At 42.3% G+C, this 26,763-nt stretch overlaps 1 protein-coding gene across 2 annotated transcripts in view; it reads right to left on the bottom strand.

The window, feature by feature from the left end:
• The window catches only part of gpm6bb (glycoprotein M6Bb), a 30,127-nt gene extending 6,201 nt beyond the window's left edge, over nucleotides 1-23,926 (bottom strand). For both annotated transcript variants that reach the window (XM_083908874.1, XM_083908875.1), the window contains exons 1-3: nucleotides 23,791-23,926; nucleotides 955-1,141; nucleotides 24-180 (exon numbers count right to left, since the gene is read on the bottom strand). In XM_083908874.1, coding sequence (XP_083765000.1) covers nucleotides 24-180; nucleotides 955-1,141; nucleotides 23,791-23,794 — 348 coding nt within the window. In that variant the 5' untranslated portion in view covers nucleotides 23,795-23,926. The remainder of the gene's footprint in view (nucleotides 1-23; nucleotides 181-954; nucleotides 1,142-23,790) is intronic.
• Nucleotides 23,927-26,763: the final 2,837 nt, after the last annotated feature.

A 26,763-nucleotide genomic window follows, 5' to 3' on the forward strand; every position in this document is an offset into this window, starting at 1 on the left:
CACGTGTTTGTATACGGACATACCATTCCACTGATGCAGCGTCCACAGATGGTCGTCTTGAACTCGCTGTGCAGTTCCTTCACTGCGCTGGTCGTGTAGAAGCCCTCGGCCAGAAGAATGATCCCATACAGGAAGAAAAATGAAGCAATGCCATAGATGACATACTGCATCAGCTGTATTCTGTTTGGGAAACATGTAATGTTACACATAAGTTATGCTGTTAAAGCTGCAGTGGGTCAAACTGTGAGTGCAAATCATCGTCTCATAGCCTCCAACGTAACACCTGGAGTGGGCCCCACTAAAAATGCATGACATACCACTGTCTGTGGAAGAGATTGCTGCATGCAATCATTTCTGTTAAGACATCAGTAATCTGGGGTGGCTGATTAATCATCAACAGATGTTATGATTGAGACGGCAGAACTTCCAAAGACGCGAGGAGTGAAGCTAAGACCAAATGTGGAGACAACAGGTGATGCATGTCTCCAGAAATCATCCAGATCGCCCATGTAGACATTAAACAGTGCACTCCCGAGTCTACACCAACATAAAACATTTGTGCATTCCTGTGTCTTGTCAATTCCTCTTTTATTGTCTGGAGCTAATGGATGCACTGCAACAAAAAAATGTCCATATTAGGAATGTTCTGAAGGATAAGGTGAATGTGGGAGACACTGTCAGCTAAAAATAGCCGACATAAAGTCACCCTCATGAAAAGACTTGAGATTGGACCTCTTTTTTATTGTGATGGTTATTTAAAGACGTACTTTCCATTTAGGATTGTATGTCATGGACTTTACTGTGACATTAAAGATATAATATTTTGACCAACCACATACATCAGGACCAGGACAAATTAGTTTTTTATTCCTGGTTAAATAAAGGTTATTATTATAATAATAGTTTACCAGGACATTTTACAGACAAGCCAGACCATAGTTTGAGGTCACTTACACTTCAGTCAGCATGGCGTGGTCACTGATGACCCTGGAGAAGTGAGCTTCCAGGATGGTGACAGTGCCAGTGAGAGCCACATGGCCGCATCCGCAGAACAAGGCAACTCCCGAGAAGCAGAGGATGGTCGCCACCAGCGACGCATATGGCACGCCGCCTAAACATTTAATGCAGCACTCAAAGCAACCTGTGCACAAAAAAGAAAAAAGGAAAAAGCTCTGTCAGTGACAAGTAACTTTAAAAGGCAATACAGTAAAATCTATGTCAACATCAGCCTCAATGTAAATGGCCATGTTTCAGTTGCAGGACAGGAGGTAGACACATTCTGGACATAATTCCATCACTCATCTGGTGTTATAAAGAGTTGTTTTTAACACTCCAAAGGAAACAATGAAGACGGAGCAGAAGAATCTGTTTTATATATGCTGTAACCAGCAGAAACAGAACAGCCTGCTCTGCGCCACTGATTTTTCACAGTGCACATACTCTGCCTCTAATGTTTAATTTGACAATTCATCACTATACCTAAAGGGCATTAATGGCCATCCAGCAGGTCAGCGCAATGAGTGACTGCCAAACAGTAATGGAAATCAATGGCGGCTCACAATGAGGGGGATGAAGCGACCCAGATGAGTCCGGCTCACACACACAGTGTGTGTTTTTATGCTTTGTGAAATGGAGCTAGTCACCACAATTCTCTGTCTGTGGCTGTAGCGGACACAAAACAACCCCAGAGTGCCTCCAATCAAATCCACATGTGTTTGACAGGATGTTGTAGAGTCATTAGGACATCCAGGTCAGTGGCTGTTTACGTTTTATATCTCCCATATGCCTCAAATCGGGCCACAGCTGAAGTCTTTAAACCTGCTGTAATATATATGTTTTTACAGTTACAATTAACCAGATGAGTAATGTATGTGCAAAGAGGTAGAGATTGCTCCCATAAAGTCATTACCTTCTCAGTTCTGTGAAGCATTTTAGCCTCTGTGTTTGCAGTGTTTGCACACTATACTTTTACTGCAAATGGCAAAGCCATTATATTCACACTTCAAAAATGACACAAAAACACATTCTGTTCCATAGCAAAAGAGACCATCTTTTGGAAATCTATGTATAATTTGGGATGGTAAAATCTAATCTAATCACCAATTGAGTGTATATAAAGATACAAAAGATATATCCATGTGTTCTTCTTGAATTCACACTGGTTTCTTGAATGTATTAGAAAAAGGAATTACATAGCTGCAGACAACACGAGTACATCTTAGGTCAATACAACTTTGTGTTTGTCTTCAATGAAAAAAAGGTCATAACATTCTTTTCTACTTTGCTTTGCTTCCTGTGTGAGAGACGAGAAACCCCGAAAGTTCATCTGTGTTTGTGCTCTTTGCCCACGACAAAGGAAATTAAAGCAGATATACTGTGGCTCAGCCAGTACTTTTGCAGTCAGACGCTTTATCCTGACTGTTTGTGTAGCACAGGGAGATAAAAAACATTTTTGCCCCATGGTGGGTGAACAAGAGTTGCCATGGCAGCACGTTAACCACAACTCAATGAGCTGTGCCCGCAGCAGAGTGGCTAACTTTGACCGCAGCCCACATTTCTCTGATGAGTATGTTGAGGAGGGTGAGTGGGCCGCTGGGAGCCAGAGCAGGATATTGAGCCCAGCTGCAAAGTAAATACGGCCCATTTAAAGGAAGAGTCACTCTTGTAGTGGTTGTCAGTGTCTGGTCGCTCTGATCCAGACACAAACTACATCTCAGCTACAGGTCAACACGCTCCTTTAGTAAGAAGGCTGTAGAGATCTGTTTCCCCAACAGTCACACAGCATTTAATTAAATGTGTGCAGAGTTTAAACCATCTTTTGAAATGTGACACTAGTACTCCCAATAGTTTAAATGGTCTATAATCTGATATCATGGTTCACCAGATGGTCTACTTAATTTTCCTGAATTTTACTGGAAAAAAAAACAAATAGATGGATAAAGTTGAAGTCCTAAATGTAACGGGAAACAATGTCATGAGTTGTTTTAAAACATCCACTAACTAGGTCACGCAAACATGCCTGCTATCTGCCATGCTTTTCCGTTTATAAGAGGACGCTTGCGGGTAAAACCAACAAAATATATTATAGACCTTGCGTTTAGACGGTGACTGCGTTTTTGGGGCTTAAAAAACGCAAAAATCTGAAACCATCCTCCAGAGCGGAAAATTTTAATATGCTCCGCCGTAACGTTTCCGTCTACACTACCAGGACGCAAAACTGTGCTCCGATCTGCTCACGTTGCGTACGCGTTTTTACGTCACGTACATGCGTCAGTACAGGGAAATCAACAAACATGTCGGATTATTTCCATGCGTCAGACCTTTGGCAGCTCTAATAAACTACCGGCGGCAGCCATGATTTGGTTTTTCGCGACGCACATAAGAGAAGAAGGAAGATTCTATGCATGCGCTCAGACATGGCGGTGTTGTGTGATCACAGTGTATCACAGCACCAACTAGCCGCCTGGCATGCATACCCAATCGAATTCCACACACTTTTGCGTCACCGTATGCACGCAGATTTCCTCCCCAAAAATCTAAACGCGGAATAAAAAGTGAAAAACGCGACGGCACTTTTGCGTCTGCTGTTCAGACCGTCATCATGTAAACGTAGCCCTATTGCAGTCAGAGAGAGAAAAGTGTATTGTTTTAAAGTCATAATGAAGCATCTTCTTCTGCCTTTGAGTCCACCAGTCCATCCACACTGTGCATGATGTTGGTCAGCTATCTCTCTTTCACTTATTGGGTGTAAGGCTTAATAATACAATAAAGCCAAGCTTGTATTTTCACAGCTTGACTGAGCATTTTGGCAGGTTAATGTAAGTCTGTTCTGGCAGACTGCAACAACTCTGGCACACGGACGGACCCACTGCAGTTGTTCAACTCTTAGCAACCTCAGCAATACTACTCTATTCACAAAAGAACCTCTGTGGAAAGGTTTAGTCCCAGAATTAGACACAAGGGGAGAGAGAAACAACATCAAAGCTCCACACAGTAGTTTGCACCTACGTGAAATAAGACTCATTCTGAAGTAATCATGGGATCTGTGAAATATCGTATTTAATGAATCTGCTGAGCTTAAAGAAGACGGTTGTAGATTTCACTCCTGACAACAGCTTTGGTTTGTTTAATATATTTTTCTTTGAGGGGAGGTGGGGGTAATGCTTTTGGATTCAATTTCAAAATTCTCAGGTCTCCTCCCACAGTCCAAAAACCTGCAGATTTGGGGATTAGGCAAATTGGACGCTCTAAATTGACCGTAGGTGTGAGAGTGGACGATTGTTTGTCTCTGGCTCTGTGATGGACTGGCGACCTGTCCAGGGTGGACCCTGTCTTTCACCCTATGTCAGCTGGCACCAGCGCCCCCTGTGACCCTCATGTGGATGATAAAGCGGTAGAAGACAGATGGATGGGAAGATAATTTACACAATTGACTTCATGTGCTATTAAGGAAAACACAACACTAGTGATTGAGAGTGATGAACTCCTCAGGAAATTGTTTACTGATGTCACCAATCCAGTGAGAAGTAAGAGTCATTTTGTCATAGACTTTCATTCTTTTTGCAACCAGCTACATTGCCCCCTGGTGGCTATATTGTTTCTATAACTATATAACAAATATGATAATGGTGTTAATATTTTCATTTAACACCATGCCAGAATGAGTGTTATAGTCCTATAGTTTGAGGAGGATGATGAACTCTGCAATTAGGCGGTGTTTTCTCTGAGCATCCTGCGTGGGCTTAGTACAGGAGTACAGGATATTGCAGCGTAAGCCATATTATAAAGCATCCTCCTCCACAGGCAATAACAGCAGGAGGAGCTGGTGACTCAAACAACAGGCTTGTACTCAATGGATCTTCGCTGGCTCGCTCAGAGCAGAGCACTGTAAATGAAAATCATGCTTCCCCCCCCGATGACTTTCACATGCTCCCCGACTACAGACGTGGTAAGACCTCCAGTCACCTCAAGACTTCAACATCACACCCGCCTGCAACAGAAACACGCATGAGAGGCGAGACATAATGAGAAGAGCAGCTTGAAAAAGAGCCCGAAGGAGAGTCACAGGGACAAACTTTGTGACATCAGAATCACGAGGGGAGAGGAAGAAAAAGCTGCTTGTGTGAGGAAGAGTGTGTGTGTGTGTGTGCATGTGGGGTATTGTGTGAGACAGAGATATTTAAAAAGAGAGCGAGAGAGAGTCCAAGACGTCCTGATACAAAGAGCCACTGTGTGCAGCCCGAGACTGTCCATCACACTGGACTTTCAGGGGCCATTCAGAATTGCAGTGAACCACACAGTCCCCCCGCTCTTCCGGCGAGCAGGCTGGAGGCCCAGGACGAGCCCACTGCTGAGCTCCATTCTGTGTGTGCTGCACACAACTTGGCCACAATGCATCAGAGCAGCCACTTCACACTCCAGGAGGATGCTGTTAGTCTAATCAGCCAGTGTTTGAAATAAGACCGACATGAGTAACAGGTAAAGTAAGCTGCAGACATACAGACAGACAAGTGACCACAACATGTAATCACTGTGCTTGACAACGCAGTATCACCAATCTGGCCGAAGTGGTCGTCAACAGGAGTGAGCTGAGTGTTGCACTTTTTAAATGGCTGGTTATAGCTACAGTAGGTAGTAAATGCATTAGAACAAATTAACAGCTTATTAACAACTAAGCTGTTCAAGGGAGGTAATAAAGATTATACTGGATTGACAAAGGAATCAAGGTTGTGATAGTGGTATTGTATTGGACACAAAAAAGTGGAAGCCCCAAAACCCACAGGTGTTTTTTTTTAGTATTTCTTTAGTTACTTTGGTGTTTTTTTTATCACTTAGTTTAATAACTAGCAGCAAACACAGCCAAAGAGAGGAAGGTGAAATGACAAGTAACAAATGTCCCCCATCTGGATGTTAGTCAGGAAGGTTAGAGTTCATGTTTGGGCCATTGACCCACAGGGCAACCTGAGTTTTTCATGTTTTACTACTTAAAGTACAACGTCTACTAGCCGATATACGACTGCATTATTACAGTTATTTACATGTTGTTTAGTTTAGTGCATGTTGTGCTTGCATAGTCGTTTTTCAATCACATAAAATACTAAAAACCTCCTGCAGCTGACCCTGCTTCATCACCACACCCCCTGCATCCTTCATCAACAGCCATCGGGATGTGATTAGGGAACCATCATCACTACAAAGCTGAAATCCTCCAGCAGCTGAAAACATCGGAGTAAAGTCGAAAGCATGCCTTTGTTCTCTCTTTATTTCAAAAGAAATTGGCAAAAACCTAATTTGATGTCCACACCTGACACAAGCACATGCGTAACACAATTTGACGTGAAGACGTTGCAACTCTTCCATCTCACTCTTCCATGAGCCCCCCAACAACAAGCTGACTTCCACCTCCATTTAAACTGGCATGCAGTTTTAATCTAACATTGAGCCTCTCATTGCTCACAGATGTGTATGTTTACAACAAACGTTAAGTATTGTTGTTTGTTGCTCCGTTGGGGGGCACACTGCCAAAACACCATTTATGAGAAACAGTCTCATTTTCCACACTCTACACACTCTGAGAGGAACACAACTTTAAAAAGCTATAATGGCTATAATGGCCACCCCCGAGGGACGAGGATACAGCTGAGCCTGCAAATCTGTCAAAAGTGGTGCCACTGTTTACGTATTCAGCATCGGAAACTTAGTCGGCTAATAGCCGTTGACTGCAGCTCACAGACAGCTGCATGTGAAAGAAGCTGAGCGAGACGTGCAAAGATAACACACTGATAAAGGAGCTGTGATAGCCATAACAGCTGATAGTTAATGTGCATCTGGAGACAAGCAGAATGAGAAATTCCAACCTTTAATTTCCATTCCCAACCTGCTCTAAGGTTTCTACATCAACAGCTCCACATAAAAAAAGAAAGATTGAGACACCAACAATGGCCTGATAATTTACAACACCAGCCATATAATTGTATCATTGGTTGGAGTTAGAGTCTGGGTGGGGAAGCTTTCATCATCCCACTTCCCCCTCCGTTTTTGATCACTTTTTCATGCCTACTTTCAAAATAAAACCACATCATTTCCACTAATTAGGAAGTTATGTAGCAAACAGAATAAAGACAAAATTAGCAGAGGTAATTAAACGCAATTAAACACGACAAAAGTCTGTAGTTGGGGAAATAAAAGAGTGCTTTAGCGTTCCATAGATCAGAAAATGACAGTGATAGCTCCTTAAATGTGAGGATTTACTGATTCTATCACTTGGTTGAACAAAGCCAGCTTCACCTCTGGGTGTGCTGAGCGTGTTCTCTATTTACTGACTGCTCAAAGATGACAACCCTTAACCCATAACTGTAGATGCACAGTTTACCACTGGTTCAATAGAAAGAGCAAAAAAAACGAAAAATCAATGACTCCTGCTGATTTCTACAAGAAGGGGCGAACAAGTTAATGACACTCTGGCTTTCGTGTGCACAGCCCTCAAGACTGTCTATTTGTGAGACTGGTAATGTCTGCTTCATTTATCATCGTCCTTGCCAGCGCCCCATCCACCTCATTAATCATCGGTCCGCCCCGGGCAAAACAGCTCAGATGCACCCTGAGGTTTGATTGATCTGCTGCTGATTCTGCAACAGGCTTATCGTCCTTAAAAGTGACAGAATTGTGATGACGGGCCAGCGGCAACAGGAGCGAGGTCTGCTAAAAACATCGCACGAGAAACACTTCCAACTAATTAGACCATACAGTAAAAGAAAAAGCACAGATACAATACAAGCAGAGCACATGGTCCCTGACATCCACAGCTGGGTGATGCAAATTTTTCATTTTGACACCTCCAGACTTGAACACAACTGATAAAGCCAATGCTGAGAAAAAAAATCTACCAGAGAAACCAAGCAGTCAGGGGAAGGTTAAAGCCCCAGTAAACACAGCAGTGAAAAGAACTGCATTGGCTCTTTGTGAGCGCTCATTGGTACCTCTTTTGTCCGGCCACTGGTCTTGGTTTTCCTCTGATGGAGTTTCCATGGTTGTTTTTCTCACATCCAGCAAAAATGCTTTCTTGCAGCAAAGTCTCTCTTCCTATCTCTCCCTTACTCTCGCCTCTACTGCTTCCTCCCTCCCTCTCTCTCTCTCTCCCTCTCCCTCGCTTTGGGTCTCTCCTCCACATTTACTCTTCCCATCGCATCCTGCCTCATGAAGGCACCGCTGTAAATCACACTTCCTGGATGCAGGGTTTTCTTCAGATGAGGCTTATTTTGTGTGTTCCTTAATCTACCAATTATATGTTTACTGTATTGGAATTCATCTTGACTCACATAAATGTGTACTTTTTTCCTCATTGTACCACGAAGAGCGATGTGAAGAAAGTGGATTGTGGACAGAATTTGTGGCATATAGGCACGCAATTACCATGTTCTTATGTAAGTGTGTGTGTGTAAGTTGACCGCGGCTGAGCCCTTCATCTTCTGATTTGCACCATATGGCCTCTGCTCCTTCAGCATGCATTATAGCAAACTTTGACCGCTGTCTTTCCTCCATCTGGTGGCTTTTAACACACACATAAAACGACACCGGAAAGGAGAGGGAGGCAGATCAACATTTCCTAAACAGGGGGGGAAAAATGGATGTGTCCTCCGGTGCTGACGTAAAACAACAGAGGAAATAATGTGCGAATGAACCAAAAGATCCAGAGAGGATGTGAAGGGGAGACACGACGTGATGAAATTTGAGACAGGGTGAAGGAGTTGATAACAAGTGAGAGAGTACAACAAACGCAAAGAGGATGATGTAGTGCGAAACTATTTGTTGAGTATAACAGGGACACAGGGAGATGGATGGCAAGCGATGGCCGGAGGAACAGACAGTGAGAGGGAGATGAGGAAGAAAATCTTGGCTGGGTTTGTTTGGCAACAGCAGGCTGAGGAGCCCCAGGGGCATGCTAATGAGAGAATGGTCTTTCAGTGGTGAAGTGATGGGGGGGGGGGGGGGGGGTTTGCTGGAGTGGCGATGAAGAGGGGGCTTCTCACGGATACCAGACCTCAGAGAGGAGCGGGATCAGCAGGGGAGGGGGAGCCTTAGGGGTCAGGGAAGTGAACTTAGCGGGGATCCCACAACAACAAATGCTGCACTAATCTGAAAGCGTTTTTCACCGACAGGCCCCGTAAAAAAAAACACCAGGCAAGCTGACATCATCCTCGTGAATTTGCGAACAGAGCCCCCCCCCCCCCCGGACACTGAAGAGATAGCTCTTTGAACACTTTATGTGAGAGAAATGCAGCTGATTCAGAGGAAGCCGGGCTTGCGAGATGATGAGAGGCTTTAAAACAGCACTACACTCAAGCACTTCCAAGTAACTGTGTGCGTAAAGACTATGTAGTGATGCATGAGTGTATATGGACAGCAAGATGTTTGACCAGAGGCAAACATAAGCATCAGGGGGGCCCTTTCAAGAGCTGATGTGAAACCACCATCCTCATCCAACGCAAAAGAGGGAAAGAATTACAGAGATTTAAGTTGTTTACATTTGAACTGTTATTCAGTACATTATGACTTCATGGACAACACATGAGTGTGGGAAATCCTCGTCTCTCTCTGCATCTATGACTCAACATTGACTCTGGTTACTTTTGTCTTTTTTATATAACTACACATGGTAGAAGTCACAAGTGTTCTATTTGAAGTTTTGTGAGAAACATTGTGCATCAGGCGTGGTCAGATCTTTTCAGACAACTCTAGGGGGAAAAAAAACCTGCTCTCTCCCCAAAGGCAAACTATGAACACAATTTAATTTGTGATGTTGAAACAGTATTTATATCCTTCACCTTGGCCTCAACATGTGTTTCACATAAAGACATGCATGCAATCTGATCCGTCTTCAGAAATAATCCTAGTATAAACATGATCTTAGTTAAAAAATTAGCAATTTGAGAGTTTTAACACAAAAGGAGGAGTGTGGCAATGTCAATGTGACAAATGGTCATTCTTCACAGTTCAACTGCATATGGATATGATTTGACATTACACTCTTAGAAATAAAAGTGCTAATTAGAACCATATAAGGTTCTTCGGTTTGTCCTCAGGAGAACCCCTTTTTGGCTCCAGGTAGAACCTTTTTATAAGGGTTCCACCAAGAACCCTTTTGGAGGGTTCCACCAAGAACCCTTTTAAAACCCTTTATTCAGGACAGGGGTTTTAAAGGGTTCTCTGGATCAAAATGGTTCTTACAGGAACCATTAGTGTTACCAAGAACCCTTAAAAACACTTTCTTCCGGAAAGGGTTTTTCAGAAGCAAATGGTTCCAGGTAGAACCTCAGCCCTTATAGAAGGACCCTTTTGGAACCCTTATTTCTAAGAGTGTACACCTGCCTGATTCTATACAGATCAAATAAACAGTATTTTGTCTTTTTTGTCTGTTTCCTGTCGGGTGTCAGTTTAGTGATTTTTGCTGTAGTTACTATTCTGTCGCTGTTCTTATTTGGTCAACTTTGGTAACAATATTAGTATTCTAAGTTAACCAATACATCAGACCTGACTGTGGGAGCGTTTGTGTGTATACAGCAGCAGAACAGAAGCGTGACCAGGTCCACTCATGTGGAGCCGACAGGCTTGATCAGTATTGTTTAAACTCATTTGACACTGGTTTGAATGTAACAGAGATCATATATTAAAGTTATGCACTACAGGATTAACAATTGAATATTATTGATTTAATTATGTGATAGGCTTACAAATAATTCATAAGATGCAACTAATGCTACACGATTCAGTAGTCAGTATTTACGGATCAGGTTTTGACTTTCTTCACTAACTATATCAAAGTTTTGCTTATTTCACATCGTGTGTATATATGTATATATATATATATATAGTAGTCATGATTGTCATGCAAATTTAATGACAGGCATAATATGTGAAGTACGAGATGAATTAAAAGACAGGCATGTTAAGACTCGTGAAGAGAAAAGGCCTAATTAGACTGCGACACCACCATGCCGGTGTCACCAACACTGTGACAAGCTAAGAGTGGCTGTGGGAATAATCATGTGAAAGCAGGGAGGAAAAGGCCCGAGCGCTGCTTTCTCAGCTACAGTGCGAGACAGCGCCACGCCCCTACTCGAGGACACAATCTGAATGATGATGAAGCTCACACAAATGGAGACGGGGAGAGCTTCATTGTGGGTCAACCATTTATGCCGAGAGACTGGGGGCCCCGAGGGCTCCTCAGTGTTCAGTCACCCGTGAGGACCTGCGCACAGCTTGGCTCACACTGAGGAATGGTTTTCTCAGGGAGTTCAAGTCTGTGGTCCAGACCTAAGCACCACTCACATCAGTCTGAGAACGCAGGCTCACTACACCGGAGGAGAAACCAAAGCTCAAAGAAGCGTGTGGAGTGGCTCATGCGAGGTGTGACTGACTGTGAAATAGAAAGTACGTGCACTGTAAAAGAGAAGGAAAACCGAAACGATAGTCAAAATAATGGATTAAAACACTCCCTTTACTGTTTTTAACAGTGAACACTTGTAATGCAGTCAACAGCATCACTGACCTAAATCTAAGCGCAGTCCCACTGTAGGTCAATGTTCTCTCTATGTTCTCATGTTTAGAGCGCTTAAATTTGGTCATTGATTGGTCTACAAAAGCACAGCACTACTAAGCCATTACACAGATCTATTCGCTTGTTTGCTGGCCCACTTTCCTCTGCTGTGGGTCTACAGCAGAACAAGAGCTTTACCAAATCTATATACGACTTATGCTAAATAACTTCTGCATCAAAGGTCACACGGTTGGCGTAGTGGTTAGTTCGAGCCCCGGTTGGAACAAGGGCCTTTCTGCATGTTCTGTGCACATGGATTTTCTCCGGGTTCTCCGAGTTCTCCGGCTTCCTCCCACAGTCCAAAAACATGCAGATTTGGGAACCATAGGTGTGAATGTGAGAGTGAATGGTTGTTTATCTCTATGTGCGATGGACTGGCGAACTGTCCAGGGTTTTACCCCGCCTATCGCCCTGTGTCAGCTGAGACCCTGTGACCCTCTGGTGGAGGATAAAGAGGTAGGTGATGGATGGATGTTGGATGGAGTTAAACACATATTGCCATACGATGACAGGGACTAACCAAATCTCTCATATACGAAGGAAATGTAATCCTTGGTCTGCAATGAAAACATTAATATGCTTAATGTCAATCATTCACTATGGCAAGACATGTGACAGTAAGAGAGGAAAACCACAGTGGGCTATAATGAGCCTCATGGTTCCCTGTTGGCTCTGTCACAAAGCTGTAAATGAGGAAAAATGGTTCGAAGGACAGGGCCAAACAGCGGTGTAGCGGTTAGCACTGTTGCCTTGCGGCAAAATGACCTGGGTGCACGACCCAGTCGGAAAAAGATGTGTGTGTGGGTTTTCGCCAGCTCCTCTGGTTTCCTCTCACAGTCCAGAAACATGCAGAGGTTGATTAAATGGTGAGAGTGAACGGTTGTTCGTTTTACGCCCGTTTGCCTCCATCTACCAGTCAACTTGCAAAGAATGTGGCCACATTTAGGCCGATTACTTTCATCAGCACTTTTCTCAATGATTCGATTGGTTGTTTGGTCCATAAAATGTTGAAAAATGTCCATCTGTGTTGCCCAAAACCCCCGTTCTTGTTTTGTCCACAAACCAAAATGAAAAGAAACCAGATATATACCAAATATAGAAATAGTAGAAAAAATCAGAGAACTTTAGACACTTTAATTATTCAGTTTTTTTATGTGTGCAGTTCCCTTTTTTGCAAACCCACAATGTCTGGAAATCAAATATAATCTGCAACCCCATACTTTGAAATGATATTATATATGGCATAGAGACAGAGACGATATACTGTACATATTGTTCATTGAGAGTTCAGATATTATAGTTGAGGATTTATGAGCCCAGGATGACATATTTAAGATTCAAAATCGAAAAAAACAAACTCCAACCCCAGCATCTGGTGCGTCACAATGTTCTTCCTGTTGGAGAACTTCACCACAAGAGGAAAAGACCCTCACGTACACATTCTTCTTTCAGCGCATGGTGGAAATCCAACCTCTCTTCAGTTTCAACCATTATTAACAGAGACATACTTTGTTTCTTGGCAGTTCTTCCACAATATAATTTCCACATAGATTTCGCGTGTGCGTCTCCACTGTAATTATAAGCGATTGACCAAACAATGCCGAGAGTATTTGACTCAGCACTTCTCTAATTGCATGTCTGTGTAACTAACGTGTCAGGTCTGGAAACAGCGCTTAACACTCGCCTAGCGATGCTGGCAGCCATGTTTTTTTTCCCCTCTAGAAATGACCTCACATCGCTGACTCTCTGGCACATCCACAGCCACTGTGGTTTTGGCCTCAGCGCGTTGAAGGGAGCACAAGAGCCACAGATGCTTCATATTACCGTGGCTCCTTTGCTTATAGTAAGCTGGAAACAGCCACAATGGTTTGGCTGCGCAGAAAGCCGCCGCTTGGAACGGGTCTCAGAAATCTCAACTTGGAGTCAATAAATAAAACCATTGCCAGGTAAACTGAAACGGAAACCTGCAAAAGAGTTATGCAGACAAAAGGGAGGGAGACAGAAGTCTTTCTTTATATTTTGTAACCCCCCATTCAGGCTATGAACTTCTGCCATTTTACACAGAAGTAACTTTTTTTTTTTTTTTTTGCATCATAGTGGTTTTGTTTCAGCGTTCAAAAAAATATTCTGGTCTGCTTTTGCCGTCTTTGTGATCCACTCGCCAATCTCACATGATGGAGCCAGTGAACCAGGCAGGAGGTATAGCAAACAAACACCTCCATTATAACTCAATTATCCAGTTAGAATAATGCTACATAATAACCTCATTTCTACTGTGATAACACTTTGGCCAAGAATAATGAAAATACACATAAATATAGGCGCCTGTGGGTGAAAAAAAAAGAGGGCTTCAGAAATACACTTTGGGGTGTTATTCAGCTGTTTTACAAGCAACCAAACAGTAATCTTAATCCAGAGAAAAACACACATTAAAGGTCCAGTGTGTAACATTTAGGAGGGTGTGTGTTTTAATAAGCATATGATTGCTTTAAAAAAACAAAACAAAAAAAACTGGTCATTACAGTTCATACTTCATGAGAAACTCAAGTGCAGAACTCCTGGGAATTCCTCAGAGGAAATGACAACATTTCCGCATTAAATGTTTTTATGCATTAACCATGACCACTTATAATTTCTGGCCAATCACACAATAGTTGTCAGACACGGAAACTAACGACATCATTCTTTTTACTCGCAGCCCTGGGACAGTTCTTGCAGAGTATGTACTTTGGCCAAGGGCCCTGCTTTACATCTTATGCCACCGCATGGGTACAGCAGCCCAAGCGGACATGCAGTTTGAAGTGTAAGTACACTACGCAAACAAAGAATAACATAAATCAGATGCAGAAACCAACCAAAGAAGAAGAAGTAGGAACCAGCAAAGAGAGAGAGAGAAACAAGGAGAGCGGAACAGAGGAGTGAGTTGTGAATGTGTTTAAATCCTCTCTGGTATGTGTGAAGGCCGCCATAGTAACCTGACGTACTCGGGAAAGGGAAGGAAGGCTGAGGAGAAGAGTCCTCCTGTAGTTGCACTCTGCATTCTCACCATTAGATGTCAGTATTTCTTACTCACTGGACCTTTAAGGCTGGTCACTAATGTCTGTGATTCATAAAACGTCCGTTGAAATAAGCAGTACACAACAACACAAACATCAATTTTAAAGGACACGACAAACACTTGCAATCAGTTTCCCATTTACATCGTCACCTATTTACGGTGAACTTTTAACTGCTTCATGTAAATATAATCACTGAAGTTCCTCTAATCAGATTAGCATACCTTTATGTCTCTTTATCTCAACCAATTAACAGCACGCGACTGGTGTTAATCCTTTAAATACAAAACCTAGCGACATAAGCATTTGTTATATTTAGCTGCAAAACAAAGACAACTGAGTTGTCTCTTGTGCGTTAACTGACAAGGCAGCAGTGAGTTTGTTTGTTTGATCTCATACTGTAACAATTCAATTGGGATATTATGGAAATGAGGCAACAAGAGCATCCTGTTTGGGTTCATTATTACACTAATAATAATGTCAAACCTGACACAAAGAAATGGAAATTATCTGTCGAAATAGAGGGAATTTCCAGACTGCTGCATTGTGAAACAAATTAATTTAACGCTGTATTTATGAGGGGAAAATGTGGAATGGAACGCGGCATCAGGAGGCAGATAAAGAGTGTGAAAACATCAGATATTTGCCGTCACACACTTTGTTCCTCTCCACAAATCACATTTTCTGACTCTCACACTACATCTGCTGCCATGTCAGAGGAGGAGGAGGAGGATTGGAAACAGTCTTTCACAGCCTACTTGTTGCACAGAGCATCGGCATGTGAACGCACTCACTCGCGCTCTCACACACACACAATAGAGTCATAATGAAGCACAGCGACATGGAGACAGCAGACCAGACTCTCCAGCTAATCTTGGGGTTACTTCCCATGAACAGCTCCCCACCCTCCCCCGTGTCTCCCCCAGCTGCTGGGATCGCTTTCTCTGTGTTGCTCTCGCCTGTCCTATTGTTCTCTGCCCCCACGCTGCTAACCTCTCACCCCTGACCCCAAAATCTTATACATTTGAAAACCTCTAGCACTTTCTCCTTCATTAGAAGGAGCACGGACCTCCCCTTTTCAGCCCCAGTCGGTGATACTCATCCAGACCCGTCAGTCAGTCTGTCTGTCAGACCCCACAGTGTCAGGATTCATTGCTGACGCTATGACAACAGAGAAGCCGGCACACAGATCATTTTAATGCTTCTACATGGGGCTGCTCCCTGCGTCTCAAAGTCCATGTGTCCTGGGGGCTGGATCCTGGAGGGACAGAGTTGTTTGTATCCTGACACTTTCATCCCGACGAAAAAAGTCTATAAGATTCAAACCATTGTTTGAATGCTGATGCAGCTCCACACGACTCTCTCCAGGTTTCTCAGTATAGACCTATTTAAGATCTCATGACGCCATCGCTGCACACATGAAATGATTCATTTAACTCAAGAGAGACGGAACCAACAGCAGCATTATGCTAGTAAAGAATCGTAAAACTAATAGTAAAACACAAAGAATCGTCCACGAAGCGTTTGAGAAGTTAATAAAAAGGATGCAGCCCACAAATAATGACACAACAAATATCTCAGACTGCAGCTTTAAGTGTTAACCAAGTAAAGTAAATACAGTAAATAAGAGGCTTTTTCTCTTTCTCGTGGTTGGTATACTGTATATTCTGACCCCTGTGACCTCTGCAAAAATAGGTCAATCCATTATATTATTACTTTAAGCCCTTAGGAGCAGACATTTTACAGCATGTAAAAACCTTGTGTGCAAAGTGGAAACCTTAATGTGAAGTGATGCTGCTTTACCACCGTTCTCAGTGTCAACATTTACTCTCACAAATGAACGCTTAACATACACACACACACACTTAGGGTTACAACGGGGAGGAAACTTGCCAGAAACTTTTAGTTTGGGAATTTGGGAAATAATCCAAATTGGAAACTTTCCATGGGACTTTATAGAAAATGAATGGCACTTATTGCAACTCTACACATACTGAAAACACAACTCACTTATATATATCTGGCTCTAATAATATACAAAAGTACATAATAATATTGATCCATTTGAACCCTGAAGTACTTCGTAAATGTGTATTTTTTTAACATGCCCCACAACAGCAAGCAAACGGCAATCTACAGAAACTGAGGATTGCCTTCTACACACACTTTCACACACACACACACACACACACGCACACACACACACACACACACACACACACACACACACACACACACACACACACACACACACACACACACACACACACACACACACACACACACACACACACACACACACACTCCTTCTCTCTAAACACATTTGCAGAAAGCTTGCTCCGTGCGCTCCAGATGCTCCACCGTCACAGTATCACTTCTATACGTTCAGCTGTGGCCCCCGTCTATTGTTACAATACCATTTTCCCATAGTGTGGAGGTCAAAAGCTAAGATGACTTATGAGAACTCTCAGCGGTGGAGCTGTATTATTATTATTATTATTATTATTCCAGCTCACTGATCTCTCCTGAGGTTTATGTGTGGTTATACAGTGTCATGGTGTCAAGCTGTTTTTCAGACATAAACATCTAAGATTTCCTATCCTCCCCGAGTGTGTCTTTGCTGTAGTCCCCTAAAAAACATGTGCAAATGGTAAAAGCATCACACTACTATAAAATAATGATTCACTTTTGTGGGTTTAGGGTATTGCATATAAAACGGATACAGTTTTTTCTTTAATTCCTGCTTTCAGCTTTTTAGTCAAATTTAAATCCATCTCTTTAAATCCCTCCAAACAGCCTGCCTTTGAAGCCCTAACAGTCTCTTTCACAGCCATGGGGTTCAGCTGTCACTTTATGAAAAGCTCAGCCATTGCTGATTTTCATCTGCTTGGCAGAAGCGCCTCTTCCTTTCCTATCAGGCTCTTCTCTGGAGGATAATAACACCAAGAATGAAAACTGTCACTCGGAAAATTGTTCTCCTTTGGCAGGAATATGATTCATAGCAGGAGAGAAAACTGTCCCCCAGTGGCCTCTAACTCACTGAGTTTCACTGTGTCACATGCGGCACCACAAACCAACACAAACAAACACAAACAACAGCCGTGTGCGTCGTCTTCCTCATCTGAGATAAACGCAACACAAGCCGTGATGAAATCGACGCAAGCTTCGCCGTGTGATGGTATTATTGCACAGATATTATCAAGCGGAATTTTCGGAAAAGTCAAGGGTTACATGACTATTCATTGAAATTCCTTCTTAATTGATCCCAAGCGTAGCATTTGGCTGCATCCAAATGGCTTCTGGCACAGTTCTTCATATGGTGAACACTTCTCATTGGTCTGCTGGGGTACCCCAGATGCTTTTGTCTTACGGTTGTTTAGCAGCTGCGTAAAAAGCGCTGAGGACAAAGACCTATCTGTGGAGGGTTGAATACATTCAGTTGGGCGCACGGCCAAAAGCTCAATCCTACAGACTCTCACAGTTGAAAAGCAGACTAATGCATTCTGATTTCACTCCTCACAGATAATCTTAGAGGGGGAATTAGCTGGGCTCCCTATAATTTCTTCTCACTTCTCCTCCTACTTTCTCCTACTCCTTCTTTCACAGCTAAAGTGTTTGTCAACCGTCTTAACTGGTGCACATCCACGGCCTTATCTGCTCACTGAGAGTATAAAAACAATCAGTCCTGGAATCTGGATTTAGTTTCTGACATACAATGTGAAGGCCTAATGGAGCTGCTGTAGGGAACAAACATTACAAGCAGCATCCAGAGCACATTACTTATTATTAATTAGCAGCACTTCACTGGCACCCAGTTCGCTTCTGGATTGATTTTAAAATTCTCCGTCTTCATAGTCTTGCTCCACAGTGATCTGTCCGACCTGCTTCAGTTGTACGCTCCTTCATGCTCTCTCAGGTCGGCAGATGTTAGTTGTACTTAAGACAAAGAGGAAACTCTTTGGTGACAGTCTCTGTCCCGAAACTGTGGAATAAGTTGCCTTTGCACATCAGGCCGACTCACTTCCTGTTTTTAAGTCCTCTCTCAAAACCTGTTTTTTCTTTTTGCTTTTTTTAAGTTGTTTTTTACATTTTTATTTGTAGATGTCTGTGTACAGCACTTTGGCCAACTGTGTTGTCTTTAAAGTACTTGGAGTACTTGGGGCACTCGGAGAGCGCAGACCTCTGCCAAGGCACCTCAGTGCCTACAAAATAGCAATAAAAATGGTGATAGCGTCTACGGATCACGGCCAAAATGTAATCACTTGTTCCTGGTCCCATTGTGGACATTTCCTGAATATTTTATCCAAATCCGTCCATGACTTATCGAGGTTATGTTGGTAACAGACAGACAGACAAACACCAGCTAAAACATATACCTCCTTGGCGGAGGTCAATAAAGTTGTAATGGATTGGATTGGATTTTAATACCTGACCACAGCAGGCTGTGAGCAATTAGCTAGAAAGTCATATTTTGTTTGGTCGCACAGTTTTAGAAAAAAAAAGGGTAATTTAGATTTGCTAAATGCAATACTAGGCTTTGTAAATCAATAATTTCATAATAATTGGCTTCTTGTACCAAGTGGAGAATTGTTGTGGTTTCCTCATCAGTCCATTGTCAGTATTATAAGTGCATCATCCAGTAAACCAAACAAAACAACTTGTTTATCAAGATAAATTAGGCTGTTCTGGGAAATCAGTACTGACCATGGAATCAGTGAATCATGTGATATGAAGAGTGTGGAATCTGCATCATGGTCTCGCCACCCGTCTTTTCACACTTTTTGACTTGTATTTAATCTTTCAACTATTCAAGTCAGACCAGATTTATATAAATATATATACACAATACATAATCCAGTCATGCACATTGCTACGGAGGCGTTTAATACATAAAAGCCTGCAGTGGGGCTGGAGGACTGTTGAATGAGTTGGTTAATTGTTTGTCAGCTGCTGCCTGAGACTCTTTGGTTCCCCCCCCCCCCAACCCCATTATTCCCCACAGGCTTTCTGGAACAGTCATCTGACTGTGAACAAAACTCTGCTACAGATCGCTGTTCCTGTGCTAAATATCACCTCTGCACTCTATATGCTGCATACTGACGCCAAGATTGTCCCAAAAAAAAAAACAAATCAGAATCAGGCCTTATTATGCATATATTTGACAGTTTAACCACGATAGTCATGGGTGTTTTCCTGAAGTCTTGCAGATAAGATAAAGGACAGATTGTATCTCTGGCATGTTTCATATAACCCCAGAGTTCAGCTGCCTCTGCATAACTGAGATGCTTGGCTCTTTTATATTTGGCGAGTATTTTCAGATATTTAAATCATGTCCCTTTTTTCTCTAGCATGTGGCAGTGTGGCGGACTTGCACACACGAACACACGTACGCAAAGTCACCCATGGACTGACTTGTGCTCCCCCCGTTCAATTCTTTTAAGACTTTAAGTAAAAGTGACAGCCAATAAACATTATGACAAGGGAGAGGAAATCTTGACTGTTGTGCACAACGTTTACATGTAAACAAATGCTTGTTACATTGTTGTGAAAGGAGTTCACACAGCACCACCTGACTCTCTCTTTGTGATTCATTCTGCCTCAAGACAGATTGTTGCAAACATGTTTAAGTATGACACAAAGAAGCCCCCGCAAAAAAGTTTCACAAGTGACTTCTACCCCTGTGTTGCTGCTGTATACACACGAACACCCATACAGACAGTTCTGATAGTATTGCTTGACAGAACTTATTTTCAGACGAAGGATGCAACACACAAATAGTTTCTGTTCCTGAAGATCAAACAGAGGCAGGAAAATAACATCAACAACAACAAAACCAAACTCCAAGAGTTACACACGGCATCTTCTCTCATTTCTAGAGCTGCAAAATTTCATAAAGGACATTTTGGCTGGTCATTACATCTTAAAAAGTGATGGTTAAGGTTAGAGTAATGGGCTATGAGGGTCCACACTATGAATAAAGCATAAACTAGAACTGATCTATACGGTGGCCCTGAGGTGCAAATCACTATGATTTGTGTTTTTTGATTTGCGTTTGTATTTTGTGATTTGCATTTGTGCTTTATGAGTTGCGTTTTTTGATTTGCATATGTGTTTTGCACCTCAGGGCCACCCTAGATCTAGGGGCGAAACGCCCCCGATTTGTGCAACAACAAGCTTGGTATGAAAGCACCCTCAGGAGCACAAGCATGTGCAGATAACCGCCAACATCACATGAACCAAGTTTAAAAAGAAGAAAGAAAAGCAGAACGGGTGGAAATCTCCCACTTATCTGTGTTAATGCTTTGCCAAAAGTTGACAAGCTGTTGATTGCAAAAGCAGAGAAACACACACACCTCTGCTGACTCAGCATGAGCAGCCTTTCCTCTCCTCCTCACACTCAGGATGAAGGGTCACAACACACACTGTCCACTGTGTGTGTGTGTCTGGGACAGTTATCACTGCTGATGCGTGGACTTAATAATCAGACACTTTACAGACATCCTTACTCAAAAAGACAGAGGGAATGCACAAAAACAGCTGACACCTTGGAGACATGTCCCAGACACACATGTAAGTCATTATGAAGACTGTGTGTGTGTGTGGATCATATTTAGTAATGCAGTCGTCACTATGATAATGTAACGATCACTTTCATGCATGTGCATGAGGTCAATAACAGCAAGAGGTTTATTTAAAGACGCATCAAAACTGTCAGCTGTGATTAACTCTCTTTTTTACCCTGACTTCTGGTTCATATCCAGCCACTTTGACCTTTCCTTTGCTCACAGACAACAAAACGCAGAAGTTGATGAGTTTCCATATGAGAACACAATCTTCCCCTCTTTTTTTCCCAGTCAGGATTTGGCTCCAAATAGAACAGAGGTTGTTCACAGCGATGTCCGTAATTGATTCGCTACATCTCCTGTCATAAGATGGCTTCAGATTATATAAGCACATAATTAAATTGTGTTTATAAAAAAGATGATCGCAAAGACTATTAATCTGGTTAAGGCTGGGGACATCTAAACTGTTCTTCCAAATCCAGTCATAAACACTTCCAAGAAATGCAGCATAAAAACAAAACAATTGACGCGTTTGTTCCGAGGACGCAGAACTGCCGCAAGGAAAAGATGAAACACTTTCATCTGCAGTACGTCATGCTTTTTCTTAATGAAATGACCACAATCATAAGACGGAATGCTTTCATCTTTGGGCCGACACTGTTTATCGTCAGTTTTTCAACATCTTAGGTTGGTGTATTGGCAAGAATCTGCTTCATATGATACATATCCTGATAAAGGTGTGACAATATGATATACTGAGGTATTTTGGGAAATAAACAAGGCCATATCAATTGAAATAATCTAGTTTAAGAAAGAAAAATAATTGTTACTTGCATAAACAATGAAATTTAGGCGATAGAGACGAGTGGAAGGACAAGGAGAGAGTTAAATTCCTGAACACCTGCTGCCAATAGAGGCAAGTCAGAGTATCACATCATTAAATATTGCAATATTTGACTGTTAGGAGCCAAATGCTGCGAGTTGGGTAATTATCACAGGACGAACACCGAGCCTAACAAGATATTTGTGGCGAAATGACTCGCCGTCGACCTCTGAACTGAGCTCATTGGACTGAGGCCAAATCACCCTCCCACATCCTCAGCACAGGCCTGTCCGCTGTTATATTGTTCACCCCCCCAAGGACGGAGGGGGAATCTCTCTGCGAGGTGAGGGTCACCATGAAATCACATCAGACGTAAGTCATATAGCCTCCGACTGACATCTTCACTGCATCGCAGCGCTGCTGCACACAAGACATCCTGTTTATTTTGGGCTTGAGGATCTGTTTTCTGTATTTAACAAATCAGCCAATCGCAGCACAGCTATACACGGATATGTCCATGCATCTTACACAACAAAAAGTGGACTTTATAGCAACTCACATGTGCCCAAATGAATCTGTGCATACACAGCAACAGGCTGCACTCTCATAACAGACCCATGAAGAATCTTTGAATATAAAATGGGAGCTTCAGTAAGTGGACAATGCACAAAGGTCACTTTGCCAGAGTTTATATCCTCTGTGAGAAAGTGAAAAGGGTTCCTGTGGGGAATTAGTTCACATGGCATCCACTCTGAATTCACTGAACTTCCCTCTCCTACATTAAGAGCCACTGAAGTCGACACAAAGGCGCAGCTCCAAATTAGAAGCACAAAGATGCCTCTGTGAGAACTTCAGAGCAAATTAATGAGCACAGATACACATTCTCACACTCTGCGTTTCTCACTGGCTTCAGCTGCTGCACCGTGGCAAACAACACAAAGCTCAGCCCCAGACGTCGCACAAAGCCAACACAGAGAGAGTGAAAATGGTTATTCTGTGTCGGTTTGGGAGCGAAAACTGGGTGTTTTTCTGGTGTGTCTTCTGCTTCACGGTTCATCATAGTTTTACAGTTGACTGGAGCAGACGCCCATGTCAGGGGCACCTCACCCCTCCAGTGCATGATCTGAGACAGCCAGGGTTCAGTCCTTCAGCAATTACAAAACTATGGCAATGACACATGAAGTCTGACTAATGTGTTTTCCTTTTAAAGTCATCGCTTTCCCACAAAACACACATTTCGGGAACATTTACGGTTGGATAAACAATACAGAAATAAATATCAGCCACTTTTAAATTAGAACAAAAGAATACAAACATTTAAAAGGGGGAAAAACCATAAAACCATGAAAATAAGTACATTTGAAATGCACTATTTCAACAAGGCAACTGCAGCATCATCAATAATAATCTAAACAGAATGAAATCAGGTTTTTCTTCAGCACAGCAGTGAAGGAACAGGAGACTTCATCCAGCTGATCTGCACTGAAACACAGTGTTGACTGAAGGAATCCTGACACACTTAATCTCACTAATCGCTTTCCACAGGTGGTTAATGCTCATTCTCGGGGAACCGGGTCACGTAAACGGCTCTAATCCTGCAGCGCGTAGTAGTAAAAGTAGAAATCGGTCGCGTCGGCGCACCCTGGAACATGGCACAACTGAAGCCACAACAACAACAATAACAACACAAACTGCGAAGCGTGTGCGATACTTTAGCGCATGTTTGAGGGGATTTGTGAGTGAAAAACGTACCCATTTCTTCCTGAATACGTTTCCAACGCGGTCCGAATCGTAGCGAAGAGAAGGTAAAGTTTTAGCCCCGGATACACTGATGCTGCGTCCTGGGATGCGTACTGGCCGCCTGGCTGCTCCAACTCTCGACGCTGCGTCCCCTTTGGAGACAAGCCTCGGTGACGTCACCGTGGAGGGGGATTACTGATGGGAGGAGGACCGCGGAGGAACTCGAAGTTTTCACTGGTCACTTCAAATCTTATCATGTATCACCGATGACTCGACCTGAAATCTCTCTGGGCAGTTTTACAAGTCAAAGTCCTCTCCAGTGCACAGAGGAGAGAGATTTACGCTTCACTTCACATCTTGTTAAATAAACTGACTCCAATCAAGATTACACAACTGCAACTGAGGTATTTCTGTAGGCTAATATTGTCCACCACGACTTTTATCAGGCGTCAAAACTCACAATAAACATGCATTTTTATTTGCAGAGGTCAGAGGACACTCATTTACTTCATACAAGCCACAGAGCATTTTGTTTTGGGGATTAAATTAGTAAATATCTACTCATGTTTTGAAGAATCTGTAACCTTTTGCAACTGTTTTTCTGTTAACTTAAAATAAAAAATAATGCTGTGCACCATCCATGAATTAAATCAATGAGAGTCTAGTGTGGTCAGGAGAGGGCAGGTCTAGAGAAAAATAGTCCAACCTTTTGGGGGAAACCAATCCAGTAAGGGTGGGTGAAATGAGCTTCAAATTGTTTTATAATATTCATTATAATATTCCAAATTATTTCACAATAACAGTGTTTGTTTTGATTTGGAATTGCATATTGTTTGCATATTGACAGACAACAGAAATCCTTTGAACAGTGTCTATGTTCTTAAATTGTTACTGCGATCACAACTGCACTTTATGTTTATCTAGTTGCAATTTTATATTTCAATGTTTTGTTTTTGTAAATGTTGCATTTCCTGCTTCTTATTTAACCTTTGATGTGTGCTGCTGCCTTTCTTGGCCAGGTCACTCTTGTGAAAGAGATCTTGATCTCAATGGGTCTTTTATCTGGTTAAAATAAATATTGTTTGCAATAAAAAAGGATTTATAAATGACAAAACCGAACAGAAACAACACTGAGTGGCAGGGCCGCATGAAATAAATTCAGGGGCCACATGTGGCCCGTGGGCCGTGAGTTTGAACCGTCTGCATTAAATGTTTGTTTCACTTTATGGAGAACATTTAACTGGGAATTTATTTGCAGATATACGTTTGGGTAACTTTAATTCTGCTGTCCTCTAAATAAAAATTGGTCAGAGATACATAAAAACTACAATAAATTGACTTAATTGATTTAGAGAGAATTATAATATTTCCCCAAAACACCCCCAGTAAAGGGTGGTAAAGTTTGATCTTTCCATGTACAGTTTGTCAAGTGGTGACAGGCACATGGTTAGCACAACAATAAGGGTCCCTCTTTATTCTCCACATCAGGGTCACAGGGAACGCTGGTGCCAATCCCAGCTGACATAGGTTGAAAGGCGGGGTACACCCAGGACAGATCAGACTAAGGTTAATTGGAAACTGTCAGTTGTTTCTTTATGTTGACCCTATAATATGACCCTAACCTGCAAGGTCCTGTCACACATTGTCAGCTAGGATTGGTCCTCACTTGACCCAGGTGAACAGACGCGTCCACAGACGCAGTTGCTACTGTAGCTTAACAGTAAACACGGCTGCAAAAAAATCATTTTGTGGAAAACTGACATAAAGGACAGTCTTTCACAAAGACGTGGGCCTTTACAAACACAACGCCAGTCATCTTTAGTGCAGCTCACTGGTATCCGGTACCCGAGGAGTTCTTCTGAGTTCCTTTCTGATCCAGTCCAGTCTTTTCACTGGTTGCCAAGTGGGCAGTTCTCAATGGGCTGTTTCATGGTCAAACAGGGCGTCTGCCCAACATGGCCCAACAACACAAAAACATCAGAGAGACAGATATATAACTGGACAACTTCTTTTTTTATTTTATTTTTTACTTTTGATAAACAGTACTCATTTCCCTCTCAAGCTATATATGATAATGTAAATGTCATGAGATGATTTTCCTCATGCCCTGCACAGCAGCTGGCAGACAGCGGGCATGCAACTGTTTGCAGGGTGGACCGTGATCAACCAAAACACACCGGGCATGGACTCTTAATTTCGACATATAATTGCACATATGTGTTGTATCACTTACAGAGCAATGCAGCGAGTATTTGATTGGTTTAAACTAGAACACAAGCATCAGATACAGTATCACTATCTGTGATGAACTTTTTTCAACTAAAGGCTAAGGTCACCAAACATGTGTCAGTGTAATTTCACTGTTCTTCATTCATGTTTCATTCATGTTTGTTGATGAACGGCAATGTAGAGGCAAACTGAGGTCATCCCACAACATCTAATTACTAATTAGAAAAAGGATCTGAGTCACTGAGTCACTGGGATCGTGGGAGGCAGTGGAAAACATGTTCAGTGTGAGGTTTGATTCAGGCTGAATGTTACATGACTTCTTCTGTGTAAATCTTTCTGTGTGTAAAGGTGATCGAATCAAACAAAAGACTCTCAAAGTACTACAAAACTTCACAAAAGATATCGTTACCCCGCACAGAGGTACACCCCTGCAGTGATTGTGTGCTAAAGATAATTTAATTGATTTTAAATACCTTTCTTGTGTAAGAAAACAATGACAACGTTTACTGTATACGTCTCAAGATAAGCTCAGGGATTAGCTGCTCTTCTGAAAACCTTACACTACTTTCAAACATAAGCAAAAAAAAAACAACTTAACAATATGCATTTTCTGTGTAAAACTAAATCACTTTGACCACAACAGTTCCTGATGTTGTAGTGAGGGGGGGGAACAACATGTGAGGCTTAAGTCTGGAATTAACATCTGGTTTAGTATTTGAGAAGAAGTGGAAAATAACGTTTCATTGCAATCTCAGG

Source organism: Microchirus variegatus, assembly GCF_963457635.1.
Source record: "Microchirus variegatus genome assembly, chromosome: 22".
NCBI classification, from domain to species: Eukaryota; Metazoa; Chordata; class Actinopteri; order Pleuronectiformes; family Soleidae; genus Microchirus; species Microchirus variegatus.